The following is a 23971-nucleotide window of genomic DNA, read 5'->3' as shown; positions in this document are numbered from 1 at the left end:
TCCTGGAAAACTTGTCTATAGGCTGCGCCAAAGGTCTTGCGTTTGAGTCCCATGGAAAGCATATTGGTTTGATTTCAAAATAAGTTGCTGCCAAAGTACACTTTCAGAAAAAAGAAGAAACAAAAGTTGTCACTGGAGTGTACCGAGCCCCTAAGGTGACATTGGAGTAAAAAAATCTAAAGTTTAGTTTCATGTGCTCACGTGAAACTTTCATGTGCTCACGTGAAACCTTCATGTGCAGATTTTTTTTTTTAAGTTTAGTTTCACGTGCCCACGTGAAACTTTCATGTGCTCACGTGAAACTTTCATGTGCTCACGCAAAACCTTAATGTGCAGATTTTTTTATTAAAGTTTAGTTTCATGTGCTCACGTGAAACTTTCATGTGCTCACGTGAAACCCATTTCGCGCTGTTATGAACACTCAGCGGCACCGCAGCAACGATGGCGGCTAAAGATGAGTTGGAAACGTTCCTTAGAAGTCGAAATATACCAGACAATGTGATAGTTAAACTGAAAGATGATAAGGTAAGTTATCTTGCTGTGAATTCATTGTATGTTATTGTAACTTTAGTCTAGTCTCACGCATTCACCGTGAGACAAACACATTTCAGTCAGTTCAAACGCCATACCTTGTGTTTCGCTGAGAAGTAATAGATAAATTGTCCTATTATATACAATTAATGGATGATTCGCAGGCATAAAGGGGAGTTCTGTCGAGTTCATCTGCTTTAAGTTATTTATGTGTTCTTAACTTTACGCGCCGATAAGCAGGTGACATCAGAGTACCGCGAGAAGTCTTGCGGAGGAGGCTATTTTCAAAGCGCTCTCGCGTTACTCTGATGTCATAATTTGTCGTTGCTTGCAGCGCCGCATGAAGTCGTACACGCCTATTAATGCATCCTAAAGCCAGACAATCAGAAAGAAATCAAAATGTGTTGTTTCTTGTTAAATAAACTTACAATATCGCGCTTGCCAGCACGTTCGTTACTAACATGCTTTTATCGGAGTGGAAGTTGGAAGAGCAAGATTTGATGAATGGGGTAGATATATCTGTATGTGTACATATGCCCAAGTAAAAAGGTTCACTTTTATGGCAAGCCAGAAGGTTCACATTTACGCAATGAATGTATCGCGTTTGCATCCAAACGCCGTTTTTAACGGCGTTTAAAACAGAATTTGCGCCGCTAAATACGCCGTCGGGATTCCAAACGCCGTAAAATACGCGCGAAAATCGGCAACAACGCCGTTATTTACGGCGTTTTATAATCCAATCAATGACGCCGTTTTGTGACGTCGTTTGTCTTGCCATATGACGCCGTAAATAACGGTGTTATCTTCTCCCAAAGACGGCGTAAAAAGCGGCGTTTGCTAGTGGTATAATGAGCCCCTCCCATCAATTTCCACAGCCAGTAGGTTTGAACCGTTCTCATCCAAGCAACGATGAACTGAGTCAGGCCAGAGCAATTAATTACTGATCATTCATGATGAAATAAGTGTTTAAAGATTACATGCATGCGCAGCAAATCATAAATGGGCAGTAAATTATAGTTTTTCTCTAACGTTGTTACTAAGATTAAATAACGTTATATGACTATAGTAGCTTAAGGAAAATACTGCATCTCTGTATCATGTTAAAATAGGAGCGGTAATAGCACACTAACCCCATTGTACGTTAGGTGTCCCAATTATTAAGTTAATACCTCGACAATAAGTAAGAGGTTGAAATATTTCACAGCTTTGAGTAAACATGAAATCCCACCTGGTGCAACAGAGGCCAGACCAACTGTATAAGTCGACGCGTCACGAACTGTCTCAGTTAGCCTGGTGGTTAGAGCGTTCGGTTCAAAAGCCGAAGCTGCTGCGGTTCAAGTCCAGTATGGAGCGGATTTTCATTCTTTTAATTTTGTTTTGTTTATCAAGATTGCTTATTTTTTAATGGCTGTCAATAAAAAGGAACGCATGGAATAACAGATTTTTAATGTTCATGCAATTTAGCACATTTCGTATATAGTCTATAAGTGATATTTCAAAAATATTTTATGCAAAAGTGAAAAAGTGACAACAATGCAAAGTGTATAAAAACAGACTAGAGAGCAGACGTTTCAATCCATGCTTTCTTAAGTGCTCATCATGAAGTGTGCGGACAATTCCTACTGGACTTAACTAACTTTTTGTTCTATCCGAGTCATTTTGTTCATTTTGAGCGCATTGTACTTGAAAAGTAATTTAGGCAAATTCACTAGGCAAAGCATATTAAATGTGTTTATATTTAGTTATATTTATGCATATTTAAAACCACCGAAATTACGGGAATACCCACACCTCCGCCGACTTTCTTGGACGAACGGCCAGCGGGTGTGCATGTTTCTAATAATTTGATCGACTGTTGTTCCGTTTAGGCTATATCCACCGCCATATGCTGGTTCAATACAATAGTAAGATTTTTGGAATTAAATGCTTTTGTTGGTGTTGCTTTTTATGCATCTCAAACGCCATAGTAAGCCATGTGGAGAGCGAGAGAGAGAGAAAGAAAGACGGAGAGAGCGCAAGCCCAGCTAACAGAAAAAAGTTCTAAGAACGTTCCCTGAAAGTTCTTTATGTTCCCAAAAACGTTCTGCCAACGTTAAAAGTGTCCAGTTTTCTTGACGTTCTAAGAACGTTTTTGTGTTGTCTCAACGTTAGAGGAATGTTACATTTTACCATTTTTAAACGTTATGACAATGTCATTTTTTAATGTTCACACAATGTTTAAAACAACAACTGTTTATTATATTGACTTGTTTAATTGTTATGTAAATGATAGAGAAACATTGCATTTTATTATATTTATTTTTTATATTTATATTATTTTATTATATTTATTATATATTATATATTTATTATATATTATATATCTATTATATATAAGTTTAGATGTTGATGTTTTGTTTCATTTTAAGTCACCATTATTGTGATTAGTGTTCATTTTAGTTGGGCTCTTGAGCCTTGTCTTATGCTTGCTAGTTTTTTCCTGGTTGTGTTAACTTTTTGTTAATACACCACATTTGTTCTGGTTGTGTTAACTTTTTGCCAATACACCACATTTGTTACGAACATGCCAAGCCAGTAGTGCAATTCTGTGGTGTGGTGGCCGGCACACAATGGAAAAAAATCATCCCCAATCAATTCACTAATCAAAACTTTATTTTCTGCCAAAAATGTAAATGAGATCCAGCACTTTCACAGCAGTTTGTCATTAAGGAGTTTAAGAAACTTTGGACAAAAATATCTGCTGTATAGTTGGGATGCACAAACATCAAGAATCAGACCACGAATCTCAACCATGGCGACAATCAAATGAAAAACTTCATGCTGCAATGCATGCTGGGTATTAACAAATTACAAATCTCATTCAGGACTCCCAGCATGCACTGCAGCATGGATAAATAAAGATTTTTTTTCCAATTTTCTTTGTCACCATGGTTGAGATTCATAGTCTGATTCTTGATGTTTGTGCGTCCCAATTATACAGCAGATATTTTTTGTCCAAAGTTTCTTAAACTCCTTAATGACAAACTGCTGTGAAAGTGCTGGATCTCATTTACAATATTGACAGAAAATAAACTTTAATTAATTAGGGATGATTTTTTACCATTATGTACCAACCACCACACCACAGAATTACACTACTAACTTAACATGTTCATAACAAATGTGGTGTATTAACAAAAAGTTAACACAACCAGGGAAAAAACTAGCAAGCAAAAGACAAGGCTCAAGAGCCCAACTAAAACGAACACTAATCACAATAATGGTGACTTAAAATGAAACAAAACATCAACATCTAAACTTATATATAATAGATATATAATATATAATAAATATATAATATATAATAAATATATAATATATAATAAATATAATAAAATAATATAAATATAAAAAATAAATATAATAAAATGCAATGTTTCTCTATCATTTACATAACAATTAAACAAGTCAAATAATAAACAGATGTTGTTTTAAACATTGTGTGAACATTAAAACATGACATTGTCATAACGTTTAAAATGGTAAAATGTAACATTCCTCTAACGTTGAGACAACACAAAAACGTTCTTAGAACGTCAAGAAAACTGGACACTTTTAACGTTGGCAGAACGTTTTTGGGAACGTAAAGAACTTTCAGGGAACGTTCTTAGAACTTTTTTCTGTTAGCTGGGAAGAGAGCTGTGTTACATGTGAGACAGAAGGTAGGTTATATATTCGTATATGAATTATCTGCAATAATATATAAAGAACCTATTTGAACTAGCCTATATCTCAACATGTATTTATTCATTTGCTGGATTGTATCAGCACTAATCAGCATTCAGCACTAAGCGAAAATTGATGGAAATATAAACATTCGGTCCAGCAAAACGTAAACTGAATATATTTAGTGTAGGCCTATATGTATGCTAATATTTTGACTATTATGTGCACTTGTAACCCCTTGTCTCAAATTAGTGTAATTAATAACTAATTTAAGTATTAGAAAATGAGATCTGGGCTCTACGGAGCCTGAAATAGTAAAAGGTTAGCAGAAAACAGACAACACAAAACAGGTAAATTTGAAAATGTATTATAAAGTGTATTAAAAAAAATAAAGTAATTATTTACATTCCCTTCCTACCTAAGTCGGCTTCCTGAGTGCACAGTGCACAATAAACTCAAAATAAATAACTCAAATGAAGAATGAGTTCATGGAAGTTCTCAGTGTTTCTTGTTCTCTTCACTACCCGAGTAGGTTTACGTGTTCTTATCTGTTTTTAAAATGAAGGCAAAGGATGATGATAGGTCCAAAGATGCCACGGCTGGCCACACCAGGCTCTTGGTCCATTCACTTCTGCGAAAACTTGAAAAACTCAATATCCTTAACTTTCTCTCTCACAGCTTTCAAACAGTTCTTGATACCTTCAAGCAACGTCTTCACCGGAGGAAAGTATGTTTTACTAGTAGGTTGCAACCTGCAGGCAGAGTGATTTCCCTGCGCCAGCCGCAGGCGATAAAGAGAATTTCACTCCAGTAACCTTGTGTGGGTTACACATTCGTTAAAACGATGCATTTTATCTGACACTCAGCACTTTTGTGATACGCAGAAAAAAAAGTCTTATAATTTTGTCATGACAAAGTATTGGGACGCTCCTTAATGAACAGGTTTGACTATAATTTAATAATTTCCGTGAGTACAAATTAATGCTACAACATATTTCACACACATGTGCTTCTTATTTTATAACAACAATGTATGGCCTATTTCTACTCCAACAAGGAAGGTTCTATTACAACCAGGTTTAAAAAAGCATTGATTGAGTCTGTGAAGAACTGGTCTGCATAAAACTCAGACCTGAGCTAAAGTTTTCGATCAGCACTGCCGGTTGCTACTGCAGATTATTACGAAAAGTGATCACAGTTTTAAGAATTTTTAAACAATAGCCATTTGTGTCATACACTTTAAAAACTTTTAATTTATACACTTAAAAATATGAAGTAAATTTGAAATCTGTACATTTAGTATATTTCAATAATTAAATGTATTTTCTATCACAAAAAAACTGGCTTAACTTAGCACTTTATTGTATATGTAACATTATTAAAGGTATTGCGGAGGATTTTCTATTTCCGGGTGGATCATCAAGACTATTGGTCCTGCTAGTTGTCAATCAAGAGTGTTGCGCAATTGCATTTTTTTAAAAAGTGGAGAAGGCGGTTCTTTTCTAAAATTCGAGAAAATCCTCCGCTATACCTTTAATACGCTTGCTTGTACGTTTAACCTTAGCCGCTATATTCTACTGCTTATATTATCTATTGATTTTCTGTGTTCTCCTTTACATCTACTCATGTAAAGCTGCTTTGCAACAATTAAAACTTGTGAAAAGCACTATATAAATAAAATTGAATTGAATTGAATTGAAATAGATGTAATCAAAAATGCTAAAGAAATGTTAAGTAGATGTAGACATTTTTGTGAGTATTATTTAACAAAAAAAAATGTATTTACTTAATGTGAAGCGTATTAATTTCATACTGAACCATCAATTATCAATAATAAACAAAGCGACAGGTTATTTTATTGAACATTTATTTGTCAAATTTGACAAGTAAAACACATGCACCTGCACACATTGAAAAGGTAACGTTATTTAAATTAACATGTTTTAAATGCAGTCAGTGGAGAGTCATGAAGAGACGGTTGAGATCAAAACTTGTCGCAAAGGCGGCGCGAGAGAGGCGAGCGCAAAGCAGGAGTGAAACGCGTCTGAATGGCTGGCACACCGGACGAAAAGCGCAATGTAATTAAAATACAAACACATTATTTTCTATATGTACACACACCGCACACCGGGGGCAACTGACGGCGGCTGTCTGTTGTGATTCTGGACGTTGCAAATCCCTGTAGCGCCACTCTCACAGTTTAACATTAAATAACATATTTGTCCAAAATCCTTAAGCTGCATACAGCCACATTGTGCAGTAATAAAACGATCAAAAATTGATTATTTGACACACATTTTAAGTAGCACAGCTGTATTAACAATTTTGTGACCTGAATAAATACGTAAAATAAAACGATTATTCTAGTGCAAAAAGCTGCCTGTTACTGTACAGTTAATATTACAGTATGGCTCCGAAAGTATTTAGATAAATGCACCTTATGTTGTATACGCAAGGCAACAGCCAATATTTAATTAACAAAGTAGACTACATATTGTAAGTGTAAAATTACTTTCCTGCGGTGTTTGTTGTCCAGCAAGAGGCGCAGTTTGATGCTGATTAAAAACCGTTGGTCCTGATGTGATTTTTAAATTAACATATTATCTACTTTTTTGCTGCCTTCAGTTACTTAAATAATAAAATGTTAACGTGTTTAACCAAAAATATTTAATAAAAATCATAGTTATTTTGGTTTGTCCGTGTAAAAAAAATCATGGCATTAAATTTTTTTTACTTTAATCATTTACTTTAGTTATATTTACAAAGCCACTGAATAATGTTTTACCGTGTAGTTTTCAATATCATAGCGCATTTAAAATATATAAATTTTCATAGAGCATTTTGTATTTAGCAATTGTTGGAAATATGAAAATGCAGAGTCGTAGCCTGATATTGTATAAGGATAGAACTGAATCTTTCTCATGCACCACTCGTCTATAACAACAAAAACAGTATCCTATATTGAGTTATTAGGCTATGTAAATGCCTAGTAATAAATAAGAATACACAAATTATTTTTTAATGATCTCTCTAATAGCCTAAATATTGCTGTAAACCCGTCGCTCTCGGCTACACGTACTTTACAAGTAAGCGAGTAAGCTGCCCGGAAAGCCCAAAGATATGTGGACCAAAAGTATTACTTTATTGTACAATAATAAACCATGTATTTTAACAGTATTTAAACAGGTGGACTCCATAAATTATCCATATTGTTAGCAGTCTCCTGTGTTTTTTTTAAATAGTTCAATGAAGTTTGGATTTGTTTGCAGTGTACCATTTTTCAGAAAAAACGTGATTTTAAAAGAAAATGTTTTAGACAAAGAATATTTTTGCTGATGTCAATAACTCACAAGTGTGTAAATCAATATACATGACTATGACATTGTTAATATGTAACTGCAAACATACTTTGTTATATTCTAATGCTCTCAGAGTAATATCTGCATTTTTACATTTCCATCCAATTGCTAAATAATACAAAATGCTCGATGCAATTATATTTACAAATGGCTATTCTTTGGAAAATCTCAAAACTGTGTAGTAAAAATCCGCAGCGCTGATCGATTAAACTTCAGCTCAGGGCTGGGTTTCCCAATAATGATTGAACTTAGCACTTAAGAGTGCTTTCTACGAGCTACTTAACGAACATTTGTTGTTTATTTACCTGTGTTTCCCAAAGATGCACGTATAACGATCGCTCGCAGCTGGGTTTTTAGTGCTATACGAGTCGCTATCCGTTTGTCAAGTGCTGAAATGTCACCAATCGAATGACTCAAATTTGTAGCACAAGCTTGTTTAGGCTAATGATCTTCAGCTGATGTGCACTAATATTTTTTATAATTTTTCATTATTATTCAATAGTTTTTTTAAATGTTTTAAAATTGTTCATAATGAAATTCTTTTCCATATTTATTTATAACTCGTCCCACTGCGAAATGCCTTCTGCATTTTATATTACAGTTTAGATTATTATTATTTTTTGTTGTTTATTATCTCTGTTTATTTATTATTATATGGATTATTGCATTGTACCGTAAATATTTATTTGTTTTCTTTAATCAGATGCCATACCCTTCCAAAACATTTTTTTACTGTAGCCAGATGAATTATAGCAGAAATTTGTTGGAACAATTATCAATTTGCTAGTACCAACTTTTACCAAAATTGTACCAAATACGTTTTCCTTCTTTGTTAATTTATGTTTAGGCATTTAAATTTTATTTTTCATTTGAATTTTAAATATATTAAAGTAATTTAAACAAATACGCATAGAAAACCCCAATAAATAAATATAGCATACATTTAAAACATTACACTATCGTCATTGCAGGAGTGTAATTTGCTGGTTGTCCTGCAGGTGACCTTGTAACACTGTTGTCTTACGATGCACTTATGAATTAACGATTACTCCAGACCACTCGTAGATCTACAATGATTTTTATGTGCTACTTAAGCTACGAAGCTTTTGGGAAACGGACCGTAATTCTAAAATCAGATTATGCCTGGATTTAACAAATACACTTAATAATTAAAATATTAGCCTACATGAACTAAAAATATTTAGTTTTTTTGCTGGACCGCATATTTCCATCAAGTTTAACTGACATGATAGAAATACTGCGAGTCCGCCCGTTCCATTTTAATGGCAAACTTTACAATCAATAAAAACATGCAGATTCATTTGATAAAATAAAGCATTTCCAAAACAAATATAGAAATAAATACAGTGAATTAATAAAATAATTTAATAGAAAAAGAGACCGAATTAACCACTGACAGCCCACTAGTTTATTTACTTATTGCAGTTCAGTGTTAGTAATTGGCCTAGTTTTCGCTTAGTGCTGATACAATCCAGCAAATGAATAAATAAATGTTGATATATTTCAAATGGATTCTTTATTGCAGCAGATAAATATTATAAATATTCTCATTATATTATAATACAAAGTGTAATAACTTACCACTAAAGTCAGAGGCGAATCGTGTCCGGGGAGTGATTAATTGACTCGTGTCAATAAAGGCAAATGTTCTTTATATGCTGAAATTGCGTGTATTTTATTGGAACAAGGATTGGCTACAGTCACCATATTTCCATTGTTCATTCATTCACAGTTATAGTCCACGTCAATCCTGCACATAATATACAAGTGTAGCTAAACAAAAATCCAAAACGGTGAAAGTATATGCTCACACAATAAATCTCACATATTTGTGGTAAAGATCAAGTCCTGTTTCACGTTGTTTCACGGTCAAAAAAACTGTAAGCTTCCCCCGTATCCCAGGTGCACTCATTTATTGATTAAAAGAGGTTGCCCCCTACTGGTTCAATATGGAATTTATATTAGGCTCCTACACAAAGTTTGTAGCTTCTTACAAACACATGTAAACACAGCTTGCTCTTCATCTTTCTTTCTCTCTTTCACACGGCTTACGGCGTTATGTTATGGAGATTGAGATCCACAAGAAATAAGCAACACCAACAAAAGCATCCCACTCCAAAAATCCCACAACCGTCCCCAAACAGCACATGTCGGTGGACAGTAGCCCTAACTTTTGCGTATGATAAATAACGTATTTTTGAAATATCACTTATATATACGAAATATATTATACTTATTCTATGCTTTCTTGAAAGTCTCATTAAAAAATAAGCGATGTTGATAAACAAAACAAAATTATAAGAATTTGAATCCGCTCCATACTGGACTTGAACCGCAGCAGTTTCGACTTTTGAACCGAACGCTCTAACCACCAAACCAACTGAGACAGTTAAAGAAGCGTCGACTTATACAGTTGATCTGGCCTCTGTTACACCAGGTGGGATTTCATGTTTACTCAAAGCTGTGAAATATTTCAACCCCTTACTTATTGTCGAGGTATTTACTTAATAATTGGGACACTTACAATGGGGTTGGTGTGCTATTACCGCTCCTATTTTAACATGATACAGAGATGCAGTATTTTCCTTAAGCTACTATAGTAATATATTTAATCTTAGTAACGTTAGAGAAAAACTATAATTTGCTGCCCATTTATGATTTGCTGCGCATGCATGTAGTCTTTAAACACTTATTTCATCATGAATGATCAGTAATTAATTGCTCTGGCCTGACTCAGTTCATCATTGATTGGGTGAGAACGTTTCAAACCTACTGGCTGTGGAAATTGATGGGAGGGGCTCATTATACCACTAGCAAACGCCGCTTTTTACGCCGTCTTTGGGAAAAGATAACGCCGTTATTTACGGCGTCATATGGCAAGACAAACGGCGCCACAAAACGGCGCCACCGATCGGATTATAAAACGCCGTAAATAACGGCGTTGCCGCCGATCCTCGCGCGCCTCCCACGGCGTTTGGAATCCCGACGGCGCACCCAGCGGCGCAAAATCTGCCCTAAACGCCGTTTGGATGCAAACGTGATTCATTCATTACGTAAATGTGAACCTTCTGGCTTGCCATACACTTTCATAATCTACTTAAAGTGCTCTATTTTCATGTACTAATTTTGTACTTAATACAGCCTACATTTTTGTGTACTTTAGTACATATATTTGAATTAAATATTCTAAAATGTCTTTTAAAAAATGTATTTGGGTACAATTTGTAGTAAATTTGAATCCATCTTGTATAAAGAGGGGCACAGTTTACTACAAGTGGTACCGGTATACATTTTTGTAATACTACATAGATGTATGTTAAACGCACATTTCAATTCCTTTCATATTCATGACATCTCAAAATAGCACAGATAAGGACACTTAGGTTTTTTAAGATTGTTTTAAGTACTAAAGAAGGATTTTTGTTATATTATGGTCAAAACTATTGTGTGAAAATAGAGCACTTTAAAGGGATAGTTTACCCAAAAATAAAAAAATATGTTATCATCTACTCTCATGTTGTTACAAACCTGTATTCATTTCTTTGTTCTGAAGAACACAAAGGAATATATTTTGAGGAATGTTTGTAACCAAACCTTTAATGAGCCCCATTCACTTCAATACTAGGAAAAAATAATACAATGGAAGTGAATGGGGTTCATTAATGGTTTGTTTACAATACAATAGGTATAATTAAACTGTTAGTAAAAACTTGAGAATTGGGCCAAGAGGGACACTGCTGCAAATACCCTCTCACCTTACATATAATCTTACTCCAAACTTGAGAGCCCTGCTGTTGCCAAGACAAGCCTACTACTACATTTAGACTATAAGCAATACTAACTAGCCCACTTTTGCTAGCTCTCCCTGGTGTTAAGTTAATAGCCTGTGCTGACCTAATTTTTTGTAATCTTTTTGCCTTTTCCCATGCATTTTTCAGATCGACATGAATGTCATAGATTTAATGGCGGATGAAGAGCTGGGTCAATATATTGATAGATATGGAGACCGACTTGCTCTACGAGCATTTTGTCGGCAAAGAACTTTGAAGAACAACAGTGGGACAGTGAAGTCAGCTCTGATGCACAGGGTTCGAGAAAAAATAGAAGGAAGAACCTCCACCAACAGCGACACAGCTGTGGGTAGACCTATCGGCAATAAATATGCCGTGAAAGACACTCGGCGGGTCGAAATGGGATGGCTTCACATTCAGAAGGGTGAGTGTCACCAGGTCCGAACCAAAGGTGGAGGTGGAACACGCCACCTGTCTGTGCAGAAAACGATAACTGTGGCAGAGCTGCTAGAGATAGGCAAAGATTTATTCTTCCCAGAAGGACACTCTTCCAAAGGACCTATTGGGAATTTTGATTTTGACATTCGTGATTTCAGCCAGAAGTCACTACCTCTTGATTGCACCATAAACCAGCTGTATGAGAAGACCAAGCTGCGAATGCTTCGTATTTACACATGCTCCTGGGATAAAAACACCCCAATCATTCTCTCTGATGCATCTTCAGACTTTGAGCCCACCGATGCGAGGCCAGTGAAGGTAGGAACATTTCTCTTCAACTCGGTCTGTTTAAAAGCATATTGTGGCAAGCATTAAACACAAAATGGAGGACATGGAATTGAATTGAATGAAAACTTGATTTATGTCTCTGGGTATGTCTGTGTTTATGCACTATTAGACACTATTAGACAACTACAGCCATGTATGTAAACGGCGGACCCCTTTTCAACCAATGAATGTATATTCAATAAATCATATAGGTGGATGAGCTCACTGAGCTGCCACAAAATATATGAAAATATCCTCTGTAGGCCTGTGTCGCTAAACTTCTGCCTGGCCACCTGGTTGCACTTGAAGTCTTTATGAACTTTATCTCTCGGCTGCTATCTGGCCACACATGACATCTTCATGAAAATTTACCAAATTTTCTAAACAAAACTCCAAAATGTGTGTATTTTGCTTAAAGGAAAATTCTGGTCTTTAGCACTTTTTTAACCACTCGGTAAGTTGCACAGTTTTGAAAAAGAATGTTAATGGTTATTTTAAAGGGACAGTAAGTAGGATTTACCCCCATCTAGTGGTGAAATTGTATTTTACATTCAAATGAATATTGCTCTCTAGCGCCTCGCTTTTCCAAATGCTTGTTGCAACGACGGTAGCCGTTATGTAATCACTGATCTCCTTGTACGTTTCTGGTTCACGTGTTCTGAATGAAAACGCGTTGTGTAAGCACATTGGTAGGCTAGTGCTTTTTGTCCCTCTCTGCTATTACTGTTTAGTTTATCAATACGGCAGAACGACATGGAAGCCTTCTTGGACTTACCCGTTCAATGTAAGTAAAGAGAATTAATTCTAAGCTTATAAAAGAAAGGTCAGATCATTGGCAGAGGTCATTTGAGACCAATGAGATCATATTTATGAATAAAGACATTGATTTTGATTAATAAAACACTTAAAACCCTACTTGCAGTCCCTTTAATGACATGTTTGTGCATGCCCGTAGCCAGCCATTGTGAATCAGTCAAAGACGATTTTAAAGGAGCGAAAAAGACAAGGCCAGACTTATTGTCAAAATTTTGGTGTCCACCACTCTAGTTCGTCCAAAACAAACCAGAAAAGAGACAAAGTGCTAAACATCAGTATTTTCTTTTAAAACCCAAAATATCTAAAGGAATGACAAGACTTTTGTCAGTGACTGTACATGTGGGCAGTGTATGCAAAGCTGTCTGGACATCCACCCATCCATTTATCCACTACTGTAAATGCCAACTCACTATGAGGTTAGAGTGTGCCGTGGTTGTACAATCCCATTATTTACTGATCTGCTGATTTTTGCAGAAGAAAGCCAGGTGCCGTTATCGCAGGAAGACTGAATCTACAAAAGAGGATCCCCTAGTGAAATCTTCTGATTCAGATGCAGGACCTACTGGCTCAGTCCAGGCAACTTATGAAAGGGTAAGCTACGGCCTGGCCACACATGACATCTTCATGAAAATTTACCACATTTTCTCAACAAAACTCCAAAAGTGTGTGTATTTTGCTTAAAGGAAATTCTGGTATTTGGCACTTTGAGTCTCTTTTCTGGTTTGTTTTGGATGAACTAGAGTGGTGGACACCGGGATTTTGGCAATAGGTCCTGTCTCTACTTTTTTTTAACTACTCGGTGAGTTGCACAGTTTTGAAAAATAATTTTAATGGTTGTTTTAATGACATGTTTGTGCATGCCCGTAGCCAGCCATTGTGAAGCAGTCAAAGACGATTATAAAGGAGTGAAAAAGTCAAGAAGAAACTTATTGTCAAAATTTTGGTTCTTCGAAAAACAAACCAGAAAAGAGACTCAAAGTGCTAAATACCGGAATTTTCTTTTAAAATCCAAAATATCTAAAGGAATGACAAGACTTTTGTCAGTAACTGTACATGTGGGCAGTGTATGCAAAGCTGTCTGGACATCCACCCATCCATTTATTCACTACTGTAAATGCCAACTCACTATGAGGTTAGAAAGAGTGTGCCGTGGTTGTACAATCCCATTATTTACTGATCTGCTGATTTTTGCAGAAGAAAACCAGGAGGACTGAAACTTCAAAAGAGGATCCTCTTGAGAAATCTTCTGATTCAGATTCAGATGCAGCACCTACTGGCTCAGTCCAGGCAACTCATGAAAGGGTAAGCTGCGGCCTGGACACACATGACATCTTTATGAAAATTTACCACATTTGCTCAACAAAACTCCAAAAGTGTGTGTATTTTGCTTAAAGGAAAATTCTGGTATTTGGCACTTTAAGTCTCTTTTCTGGTTTGTTTTGGATGAACTAGAGTGATGGACACCGAAATTTTGACAATAGGTCCTGTCTCGAGACTCAAAGTGCTAAATATCAGATTTAAAAAAAATATATATCTAAAGAGATGACTAAACATTTGTCAGTGACTGTACATGTAGGCAGTGTATGCAAAGCTGTCTGGACATCCACCCATCCATTAATCCACTACTGTAAATGCCAACTCACTATGAGGTTAGAAAGAGTGTGCCGTGGTTGTACAATCCCATTATTTGCTGATCTGCTGATTTTTGCAGAAGAAAACCAAGAGGACTGAAACTACAAAAGAGGATCCTCTAGAGAAATTTTCTGATTCAGATGCAGATGCAGCACCTACTGACTCAGTCCAGGCAACTCATGAAAGCGTAAGCTCCAGTAGATATAAGTCTTCATTTTTACTCAAATTTACCCAATCTGAGAAATGTTGTGCAGTCTTCAAAAATGGTGTGTAGTGCTCCTCCAATTACATTCTGTGTCAGAGATGGACCCCCCATAAAGACATGCTATGTTATGGTAGACATGAAAGTTTAAATCAGCTCATGCATTACGTGAGCTTATGTAATAATTCTGTGTTTGTTCTGTTTTTTCTTTGATTACCATCAGACTGGGGAACCAACAAGGCAATCAAGACCAGCCCCTTGTGAGATGAGCGACATAGAAGTCCTGCCTTCAGTTTCTAATGTGCTTGTGTCAAATGAACTTGGGGACCAGTGTCGTTATGAGGTGGATTCCCAAATTGCCCTTGCCATCAATGTGTCTCTTGAAGACTTTGAAGTACAGTTTGGAGGTATTTGTGCTGGTGATGGTGGTGATGACGACTCCACTCTTCTTTGGAATCCCTCTGACCTCCACAATATTCAGGTATAGTGTTACTTACCAAAAGTAGCCGTATAATAAGCACTGTGCGTCAGGCTTTGCCTCCCCCTCATTCATTAATACCGTTTAACGGGACACCTCGGCAGCCTTATCACTTACTTAACTCTCTCACTGCCATTAACGAGTTATCTCGTCAATTATGAGTTAATATTTACCTGGTTATAGCTGTATTATGGCTCATTAGCGGCTCCCTTGCTTTTTCTAATTTTTCAAATGGAAGTTATAAAATATTTTTAACAATTTCATATAGTCATTAAAGTGATAGTTCACCAAAAATGAAAATGATGTAATTAATGACTCACTCTCATATTGTTCCAAACTTGAAAGACCTCTGTTCATCTTCAGAAACACAGTTTAAGATGTTTTAGATTTAGTCCGAGAGCTTGTTGACCCTTTATTGAAAATGTATGTACGGTATACTGTCCATGTCCAGAAATGTAATAAAAACATCATCAAAGTAGTCCATGTGACATCAGTAGGTCAGTTAGAATGTTTTGAACTTTATTCAGCATTGTCTTTTTTTCCGATCTGTTTTGAATCCTGCGTTCCAGAGACTGCAGTGACGCTGTTGACGTAGACCTGCTGACGTGTTATCTGGTGCGCCCGAGCATCGTTTACTGTCTGATGGAGACACATGCTGTATTCAAGCTGTTCTACATTGTTTGTGTTTGGTATTGCTATATTTTTTGAAATTGTGCGTAAGTGTGCATGTCACGGATGTCCTAATCTCTCAGACTGTAAACGAAGCTCGGGGGGACCAGATAACACGTCAGCAGCGTCTACGTCAGCAGTGTCACTGCAGTCTTGGGAATGCGCATTTAAAACAGACTGGAAGAGAAGACAATGCTGAATAAAGTTGTAATTTTTGGAAATTATTTTCGATGCAAAATTTATTTTCGATGCTTCAAAAAATTCTACCCACTGATGTCACATGGACTACTTTGATGATGTTTTTATTACCTTTCTGGACATGGACAGTAAACTGTGCATAGATTTTCAATGGAGGATCAGCAAGCTCTTGGACTAAATCTAAAACATCTTAAACTGTGTTTCCAAAGATGAACGGAGGTCTTACGGGTACGTATGTAATGTGTGAATGACATAACTCTCATTTTTGGGTGAACTAACCCTTTAAGCTTCAAGCTGTCCCAACACATTACATTTAGTGAATATTAAACTGTATAATGAAGCATATGCCTGAGGCTAATAAAGATACAGATATTTCAACTGATTTCTTTTAAATGGTTCCAATATTTTTGCAACCCCAGGCAAATGTATTTGTAGTTCTGGTAAAAAAAAATGGCCCTTTCAAGAAAAAAAAAGGTTGCAGATCCCTGCTCTTGGTGATAATTATCGTTTTTGCTATATGATAAATTGCTGTATTTGCTGTATGATAAACTATGTCATCATGGATTGTCAGTCATTAATTAATTTTCTGTTAGCAAACTAACTTATTTAAGCAATCAATACACCCTTTTACAGCCCACGTGATCAAATAGCCTGCGTGCGCATTTTGGCAACAGAAGTGGTTTTATTCCTCATTGGTTCTAACGTGTTAGCAACTCAGAAAGTTTATTAAAACAGTTTCCAAGCATCAAAATGTCTGGTTGTGGCATTTGGTTCCACTAATATAATATACTAATATACATATGTATCTGGCCACTTTATATTTGGTCATCTGCTAACATCTCCTATCCACTCCACTATAGTACACGGATCTGGTAGCTGTGTTGAAAAAGTTGATAAGTCAACTTTTTAAAATAACTTTCTCTGTCTGTGTTGCTTCACCGCTGATTCTTGCCATACTTCCGTTGCCAAAATGTGTGTGCATACGTTGCCACGTCATCATTGTGTACAAACAGTAAAAGGGTCTATAATCTCACCTAATTTTTTTCTTTTTTTTTTTTTTAAATTGCAGCATTCTACATTGAATGATGAACCTGCATCATCAAACGGTCTTACAGAATCACCAGATCAGTCTGAAAAAGAACTCCTGTATGTGAAATTAAGGCGAGTAAACATAGTTCATGACGTCCTTAATGTCTTCATGAAACCAAGAGTACTGAATGCTAATCTGAAAATGGAGTTAATAAATGAGAAAGCTGTGGACAGTGATGGTGTGTCAAGAGAGGTGTATTCCGCCTTCTGGGAACACTTCTTTGAACAATGTGAGGGGGAAGAAGAGAGAGTTCCCAGACTGCGACCAGACTATTCTGAGAAGGAATGGAAAGCAGTTGGAAAAGTCTGGTTGAAAGGATACCTGGACCACGGCATCATGCCCATCCGACTGTCCCCAGCTTTTGTTCTTGCCTGCTGCCAAGGAGTCGACTCAGTGGATGAAGAACTCTTGATGACGTCCTTTGCCAGATTCCTGTCAGTGACTGAGAGACTATCCATTGAAAAAGCATTGCAGGGCAGCATGGATGAAAGTGATGAGGAGGAATTACTTGACCTCTTCTCACGAATGGGCGCACACTGCCTGCCCAGTAAAGAGAACCTAAGGGCTACCATTGTAACAATGGCACACAAAGCTCTTCTTCAAGAGCCGAAATTTATAATTGATTGCTTCCATTCCAGTATTCACACTGCTTTGCCAACTCCCATAACCAAAAGCCGCCTAATGGAACTCTATGAGTCTAAAAAACCAACCAACAGGAAAGTGGCACAGATGATTAAACCGTCAAATGAAAGCTTAAGTACACAGGAGCAGACAGCGCTCAACCACCTACTACGATATGTCAGAAGCATTGACCAAAAGAAGCTAGAAACCTTTTTGCGCTTCTGCACAGGGTCCACTGTGCTGTGCAAAGACAAAATTGAAGTAACTTTTAATAATTTGTGTGGTTTAAGTCGCAGGCCTGTTGCACACACTTGTGGAGCAGTACTTGAATTACCATGCACCTACAGCACATACCCTGAATTTCGAACAGAATTTGACTGTGTATTGTCTGGTGATTGTTTCACAATGGATATTGTGTAGATGAAGTTACTTTTCTGCTAACAACGATCAATCTTTTCTCATTCACACATAAATGTTAATCTTTAAAGTGAATCTTAAAAAGGAGTTAAAACATGAGATAGCTGTTGCCAAACAATGTTTGTTATTGGGCTGTTATTATTGATGTAAGAAATGTCACAATTTTATTTTTTTGTTAATAATCATCAATGCTTGTTATGTAATGTATTAAGACATGAGTTTTTGCAGATTTGCATGTAGCAGTTAAATGGACTACATGCTGTTGCTGTAAATGGAAAACGTTTGGACCGTAATGGTATCCAGAGAGGTCTGCTGTCCTGTTGGGTGGGTTGTTGTTGTAATGGAAGTAAGAAATGTAAAGCTTTTACTTATTTTTTATTAAGCATCAATGCTTGTTATCTAATGTCCTGACACATGAGTTTTAGCATATTTGCAGGTAGAACGTAAATACACTACATGCTGTTGCTGTTCATAAAAACGTTTGGACAGTAATGGTGTCCAGAGAAGTCTGCTGTCCATTTTGTGTTTTTGTAATGGAAGTAGGGATGCCTAATCTATAGCAGAATAAAAGTTTTTGTTTACGTGTGTGTGTGTGTGTGTGTGTGTGTGTGTGTGTGTGTGAACTATGTATAATAACTTTGTATAGATAAATGCACACACATGCATGTATATATTTAAGAAATGTTTACATTTGTATATTTATGTATAATTTATATATAAATTCTTAATATATACATATGTTTTCTTAAAATTATACATGCATGTGTGCACATTTATATAAACATAATTATTATACACAGTTCACACACACATATAAACAAAAACTTTTGTTCTGATTAATCGTTATGCATCCCTAAATGTAAGTAAAAATGTTAAGCTTTTACTTATTTGTTTTTAATACAAGTTTTTGCAGATTTGCAGGTAGCACTTAAAATGCTGTTGCTGTTCATGAGAACGTTTGGACCGTGATTATTAAGATACATTTTTGTTATATTTATGTTATGCCTTTTCAGGGAAGCTTTTATTACCGTACAATACTGCAGAATATTGCATTTCACACATTCACATTTTAATGGCAAATACCAATGGCTGTTTTTGTTGAAGCCTCACATGGGAAACATACTCAAAATGTCCAATACTGTTAAATAAAAATTACAATTGTTCATTTATGTCATATCCTTTATTTATTTGGTGTGCTTGTGTCCATATTTCCCTGTTTATGATTGATGTGATGGCAAAGAAAAACATTTTCAATTGCCAAGATTCATTATACACATACTGTAACAGATGAATTAACAGCATCAGTAGACTATCACTGACTGGAGAACATTGGTGTGTTTCGTGTAGATAAAGTTAGAGAGTGGATCTGATTTCATTTCTCAAGTGCAGATACAAATCCAATGCTTGATAAGCATCAGCCGGAAGATGCAATTGGGATTCAACCATCAGGAAGTTGCAGATGTTGTAAATGTCTGTGTCACATGGCACTGTTGTTCGAAATGTGCAGCTACTCTGACAAAGCTGTAAATCGTCTCTTTCCACTGGGGAAATGCAGTCATCAGTTCTGTAGAGTTCAGGGAACATGTACATGACTCTGGGTCGACCACTGGGCACTTTGTCATTCTTTGATGGTCTGATGACATGGGAATCCCACACACAGGTAGTCTCGTCTAACTCATCCTGGAAAAAAGGTTAATTGGGAAGCAATTAAGTGATTTTTGCATTTTATTTAGGGCATCACAAAATATTAAACAAAAACTCGTAAATCACACTAAAATAATTACTGCATATATAAGCCTTAACAGTTTAACACCAACTTCTGTCACTAATAGGTTATCACAAAAACTGATTAGTATGCAGAATGTCGTAGGTTACACAACATCCAGACACATGAAAAAATGATATGCTCTTGCCAATAGCATGATCAATCTATTTTGTTTCAGCAATCATAGGCAACATCACATTCATTTTACACATTCGCCGTGTGTTACTTGTAGACTTCGTACAATTGATTTTTTGTGACAGCCTATGTTTACAGTAATGTAGGTGTGTAACAATGTAATCAACTGTGAGTGTATGTGTAGCTTACCTGGATGATGCCCATGAAGCAGAATTGAATTAGACCTCTGTCCAAATACGCACCGTCGAACAAACCACGGTCCTTAAGATCAGCAAACAGACAAATGTAAAACTCCATTGATTCTCGCCTAAGGAAGCCCCACCAACTTTCTATCCTCTGATTGGCCGTGCTTGCCCCTTCAATGTAGCTGTCAATATCAGAGCCATCGTGAATGTTGCGACGGAGATAGCGCTGACAGTCTCTGACTTTACCATTCTCAGTGCCTCGGTCGCCTCGGACAATCCGTGGACAACCACCCAACCTTTCCACTGCCTCAATGTAGTAGCCACCAATAAGTTTTGGATCACTGCTGGTGGTAAATGCATTCATCCATATGATTTTCCGCGAAAATCCGTCAATGCAGCCATTTATGCAGATGCCAAAAGGCTTCAGTTTGTCGTAAGAGTCTAAGTGCCAAATGTAATTAGGCCCTTTAGCAAAGTAGTTTCGGCGACGAAGCCGTCTCCTCACTCTGAGATCAACACCCCTTGGATCTAGTTCTCGTAGAATTAATCGAACATCCTCTTTCCTTATGTTTATTCCACTCTCCTTGCATTTTGTGTACATCCACCTATATCCGTGGAGCTGACCAGATGTTTGTAACTGTTCATGAATGAAAGTAATTGCCTGATCCAAATCGCTGTACCCCTTGCGCCGGAACAGATTACAAGACTTTAAAATCCGTTTTAAATGTCGTATCGAAACCATATAATGGTGACGACTTGCAAGTAAAGCAGCAATGTCCTTATAATAAAGTCCTAGATTAAAATATAGCGCAACTAATTCCTGTAATGTAGTCATTTCTCTAGCTGTGATTGTCTCCAGTATGGCCACATCAATATACGACTTTCACGTGCGCATGCGCAAGTTTCACGTGCTCACGTGAAACTATCACGTGGTCACGTGAAACTATCACGTGGTCACGTGAAACTATCACGTGGTCACGTGAAACTATCACGTGCTCACGCGAAACTTTCTCGATAGTTTCGCGTGAGCACGCGATAGTTTCGGGTGAGCACGTGATAGTTTCGCGTGTGCACGCGAAACTATCACGTGCTCACGCGAAACTATAGCGAAAGTTTCACGTGAGCACGCGATAGTTTCATGTGAGCACGCGAAACTAAACTTTATTTAATTTTTGCTCAATGTCCCCTTAGGGGCTCCGTACCTTTAAAAAAGTGCACTTTGGTACACATACTGGTACCTCAAATGCATATATCTACAACTAGATGGTACATATATTAAAAGGTACCATCCCAGTGACAACTTTTTTACCTTTTTTTCTGAGAGTTTACCTGCCAAATACGTAAAATTAATATGTAGGTTGCAAAAATTGTAAAAACATTTCTCTGTTAGTGCCTCTTGCCCGGTCTAACACACCAACACTGGCAAAACCGGTGGCATGAGTTTTGGGCATGAGTTTTATGTCAGGCAAGCAGTTGGGAAAGTTCACTTTCTACATGAACTTGTTCAAAGTTCATTTCACAAATTTTAAAATGAAGTAGTTCAGTTCATAGTTTCAAAAATGTACTAATTTATAGTTCTTTTTTCCCTTATTATTTTTTAAAAATTATTGCCATTATAGCCCATATAGAACCACAGACAGCAATTATTTTATCAATTTTAAATGCGTAGATTTCATCTTCATTTCCAACTTTAAATCCTTATTCAACCAGGGTTTACATTAGCATTGACTGTATTTTAATTTTTGTATTTGCTTGCACATACCTTGAAAGGCTAGCCGGGTGCTTAAAGGGGGTGTAGGACAACTCGCAGGTAGATCCAGAATATGCGTTAGCAGCCTATGTTAATCATTAACGATTTGGGACAAATGTGATGTTATTTAATGTTAAACTATGTGCAGCGTCCAGAGCTGCGTCACCTCCATGATGCTTTTTGTTTCACTGATGGCTGGTGTTGCCAGATTGGGTGTTTTTCCGCTATAAGGCCTGTTTACAGTGTGTTTTTGCCGAGATTTCTATATAAATCTGGCACCCTATTGAACAACGTTAAACCGAGAGAGCGTGCCGTTCACCAACAGTTCACAGTAACGTTCATCAGGCAGTAATACGGTACATTCAGTTCACGTTCGCCCAAAATATAAACGAGTTCATGAACTTTTGCTCAATGAACTCGTTCAGGCACAACACTGCAGTTTGAAAGGGACCTGTTTGAAAACAGTTTGGTTTGTTGATGCTAGTTGCTTAGAAACTAAACACATTGGATAGCTGGAGTGATAAGACAAGTGCATGAACAAGAACATGCGTGTATGTGGACTTTGTACTGCTTATCAAAGCAATTTGATCTTTATAAAAATCTATTCAATAGTTACAGTTGCCCTCTGCTTCTAGTTTAATAGGCCAACTTGATAAAATGACAAAAGCCCTTTATTTTCCTTCTCAATTGCACCTCAGTGTCAAGAGTAAATACAAAGAGGGATCAATCAGTCCGTCAAAACTCGTAAAAGAAGATTTTTGTGGTTCATGCAAAAGCAGGAGTCCAGGCGACTCGAGTTCTGTTATTTGTTCCGTTCTTGTGTTTGGACAATTCCAGCAGGAATTTATGACCAACTGTACAAGGTCAAAGGTTTTCTCATTGGTTAACCACTTGACCCAACGGTCACCATTACACCGACATACTTCATCATTTGTGTATGTTTGTGTATGTGTTTGTGCATTCCCCCACTGAGTTTGTTCTGTGGGAAGGAGTGTCTACGTCATTCATTACCATTAAAGTCATGACCCTATACCCCTGAGACACGCTGGAATTCGGCACATCCACCGTGTGTTGTGCGGAGACGTGTGCTGTGGGAACTGTCCTCTAGTGAATACGGCCAAGAAGAACTCCTTATTTTCTGTCCTTGCCTCCACATAAGGAACATCCACTTCCCGTCTCTCCTAAAGTGAACTGATGTGTGCTGTCTGTCTCTGTGTGTTTCTCTATGTGCGTATCGCTAGAACAAATAAACTGTTTGTGAACTCATTTATCATTCATAACCATATCATCTAAAGATGAAGCATTGTTTCAACTCATGGTTGGATAAAATATGGACCGACCCTTCCATTGGGTTAAATAAAATGTTTATACTGACCCAACCATGGATTGAAACTCAGTGTGGGTTAAATATAGCCTTGATATATTAAATATTGACTGAATAAGGCCATGTGAAAGATTAAAAAAGGTTAAATCAATGATTGAAATCAAATTTTGATAATCTCATTAATTATGAAATTTTAGCTTCTCAGGCAGGGTAACAAATTCACAATCTGGTAGCTAATAACTACCAAAACATTAAAGTTTTTGCTCTTAAATGAATTTGTTTTTACATTTCCAGGCAAAAGGTGTGACGATGTAGGTGTCTTGAAAAAACAAATCCTGAGAGATGATGGCAGCTATTGGCATGTAAGCGATGGCATGTGATTTTTTAGCTTTATGCCAGATGCATTCCTGGCATCTCAGTCATTTGTTTTCTCTTAGTGGTGGTACTGTATATGGGTATGATATTTTCCTTTTAAGAGTTATGTCAAGGAATCATTCCGCAGTGGTTTCGACATGTA

At 36.8% G+C, this 23971-nt stretch overlaps 2 protein-coding genes across 4 annotated transcripts; one reads left to right on the top strand and one right to left on the bottom strand.

The window, feature by feature from the left end:
* The first annotated feature begins 162 nt into the window (after positions 1 to 162).
* LOC129446226 (uncharacterized) lies at positions 163 to 19460 on the top strand. 3 transcript variants are annotated; one of them, XM_073857414.1, is made up of 7 exons: positions 164 to 525; positions 11555 to 12163; positions 13463 to 13579; positions 14183 to 14290; positions 14700 to 14807; positions 15046 to 15303; positions 17237 to 19460. In XM_073857414.1, the coding sequence occupies exons 1-7, from the start codon at positions 442 to 444 to the stop codon at positions 18296 to 18298; spliced, it is 2346 nt and encodes a 781-aa protein (XP_073713515.1). In that variant the 5' UTR covers positions 164 to 441; the 3' UTR covers positions 18299 to 19460. The 3 variants fall into 3 exon arrangements, with proteins under 3 accessions (XP_073713518.1, XP_073713517.1, XP_073713515.1); XM_073857417.1 differs by lacking the exon at positions 13463 to 13579 and having other exon boundaries at positions 163 to 525; XM_073857416.1 differs by lacking the exon at positions 14183 to 14290 and having other exon boundaries at positions 163 to 525.
* A 75-nt stretch (positions 19461 to 19535) lies between these two features.
* Positions 19536 to 21349, bottom strand: LOC129446405 (uncharacterized). Its single transcript, XM_055207401.2, has 2 exons — positions 20385 to 21349; positions 19536 to 19975 (listed from the first exon to the last, which is right to left on the bottom strand). Exons 1-2 carry the CDS (start codon positions 21213 to 21215, stop codon positions 19649 to 19651), a joined length of 1158 nt encoding a protein of 385 aa, XP_055063376.1. The 5' UTR covers positions 21216 to 21349; the 3' UTR covers positions 19536 to 19648.
* Between the last annotated feature and the right edge of the window lie 2622 nt (positions 21350 to 23971).

This window comes from Misgurnus anguillicaudatus, chromosome 19 (genome assembly GCF_027580225.2).
Source record: "Misgurnus anguillicaudatus chromosome 19, ASM2758022v2, whole genome shotgun sequence".
NCBI classification, from domain to species: domain Eukaryota; kingdom Metazoa; phylum Chordata; class Actinopteri; order Cypriniformes; family Cobitidae; genus Misgurnus; species Misgurnus anguillicaudatus.
This window is presented reverse-complemented; position numbering and strand designations above follow the sequence as displayed.

Excerpts from the sequence above, each read along its gene's own strand:
- LOC129446226 (XM_073857414.1), top strand. The coding sequence starts at position 442 with ATGGCGGCTAAAGATGAGTTGGAAACGTTCCTTAGAAGTCGAAATATA. Across the intron at positions 12,164-13,462 it reads CCGATGCGAGGCCAGTGAAG|AAGAAAGCCAGGTGCCGTTA; the intron begins GTAGGAACATTT and ends TGATTTTTGCAG. Across the intron at positions 15,304-17,236 it reads CTGACCTCCACAATATTCAG|CATTCTACATTGAATGATGA; the intron begins GTATAGTGTTAC and ends TTTAAATTGCAG.
- LOC129446405 (XM_055207401.2), bottom strand. The coding sequence starts at position 21,215 with ATGACTACATTACAGGAATTAGTTGCGCTATATTTTAATCTAGGACTT. Across the intron at positions 19,976-20,384 it reads GCTTCATGGGCATCATCCAG|GATGAGTTAGACGAGACTAC; the intron begins GTAAGCTACACA and ends CCTTTTTTCCAG.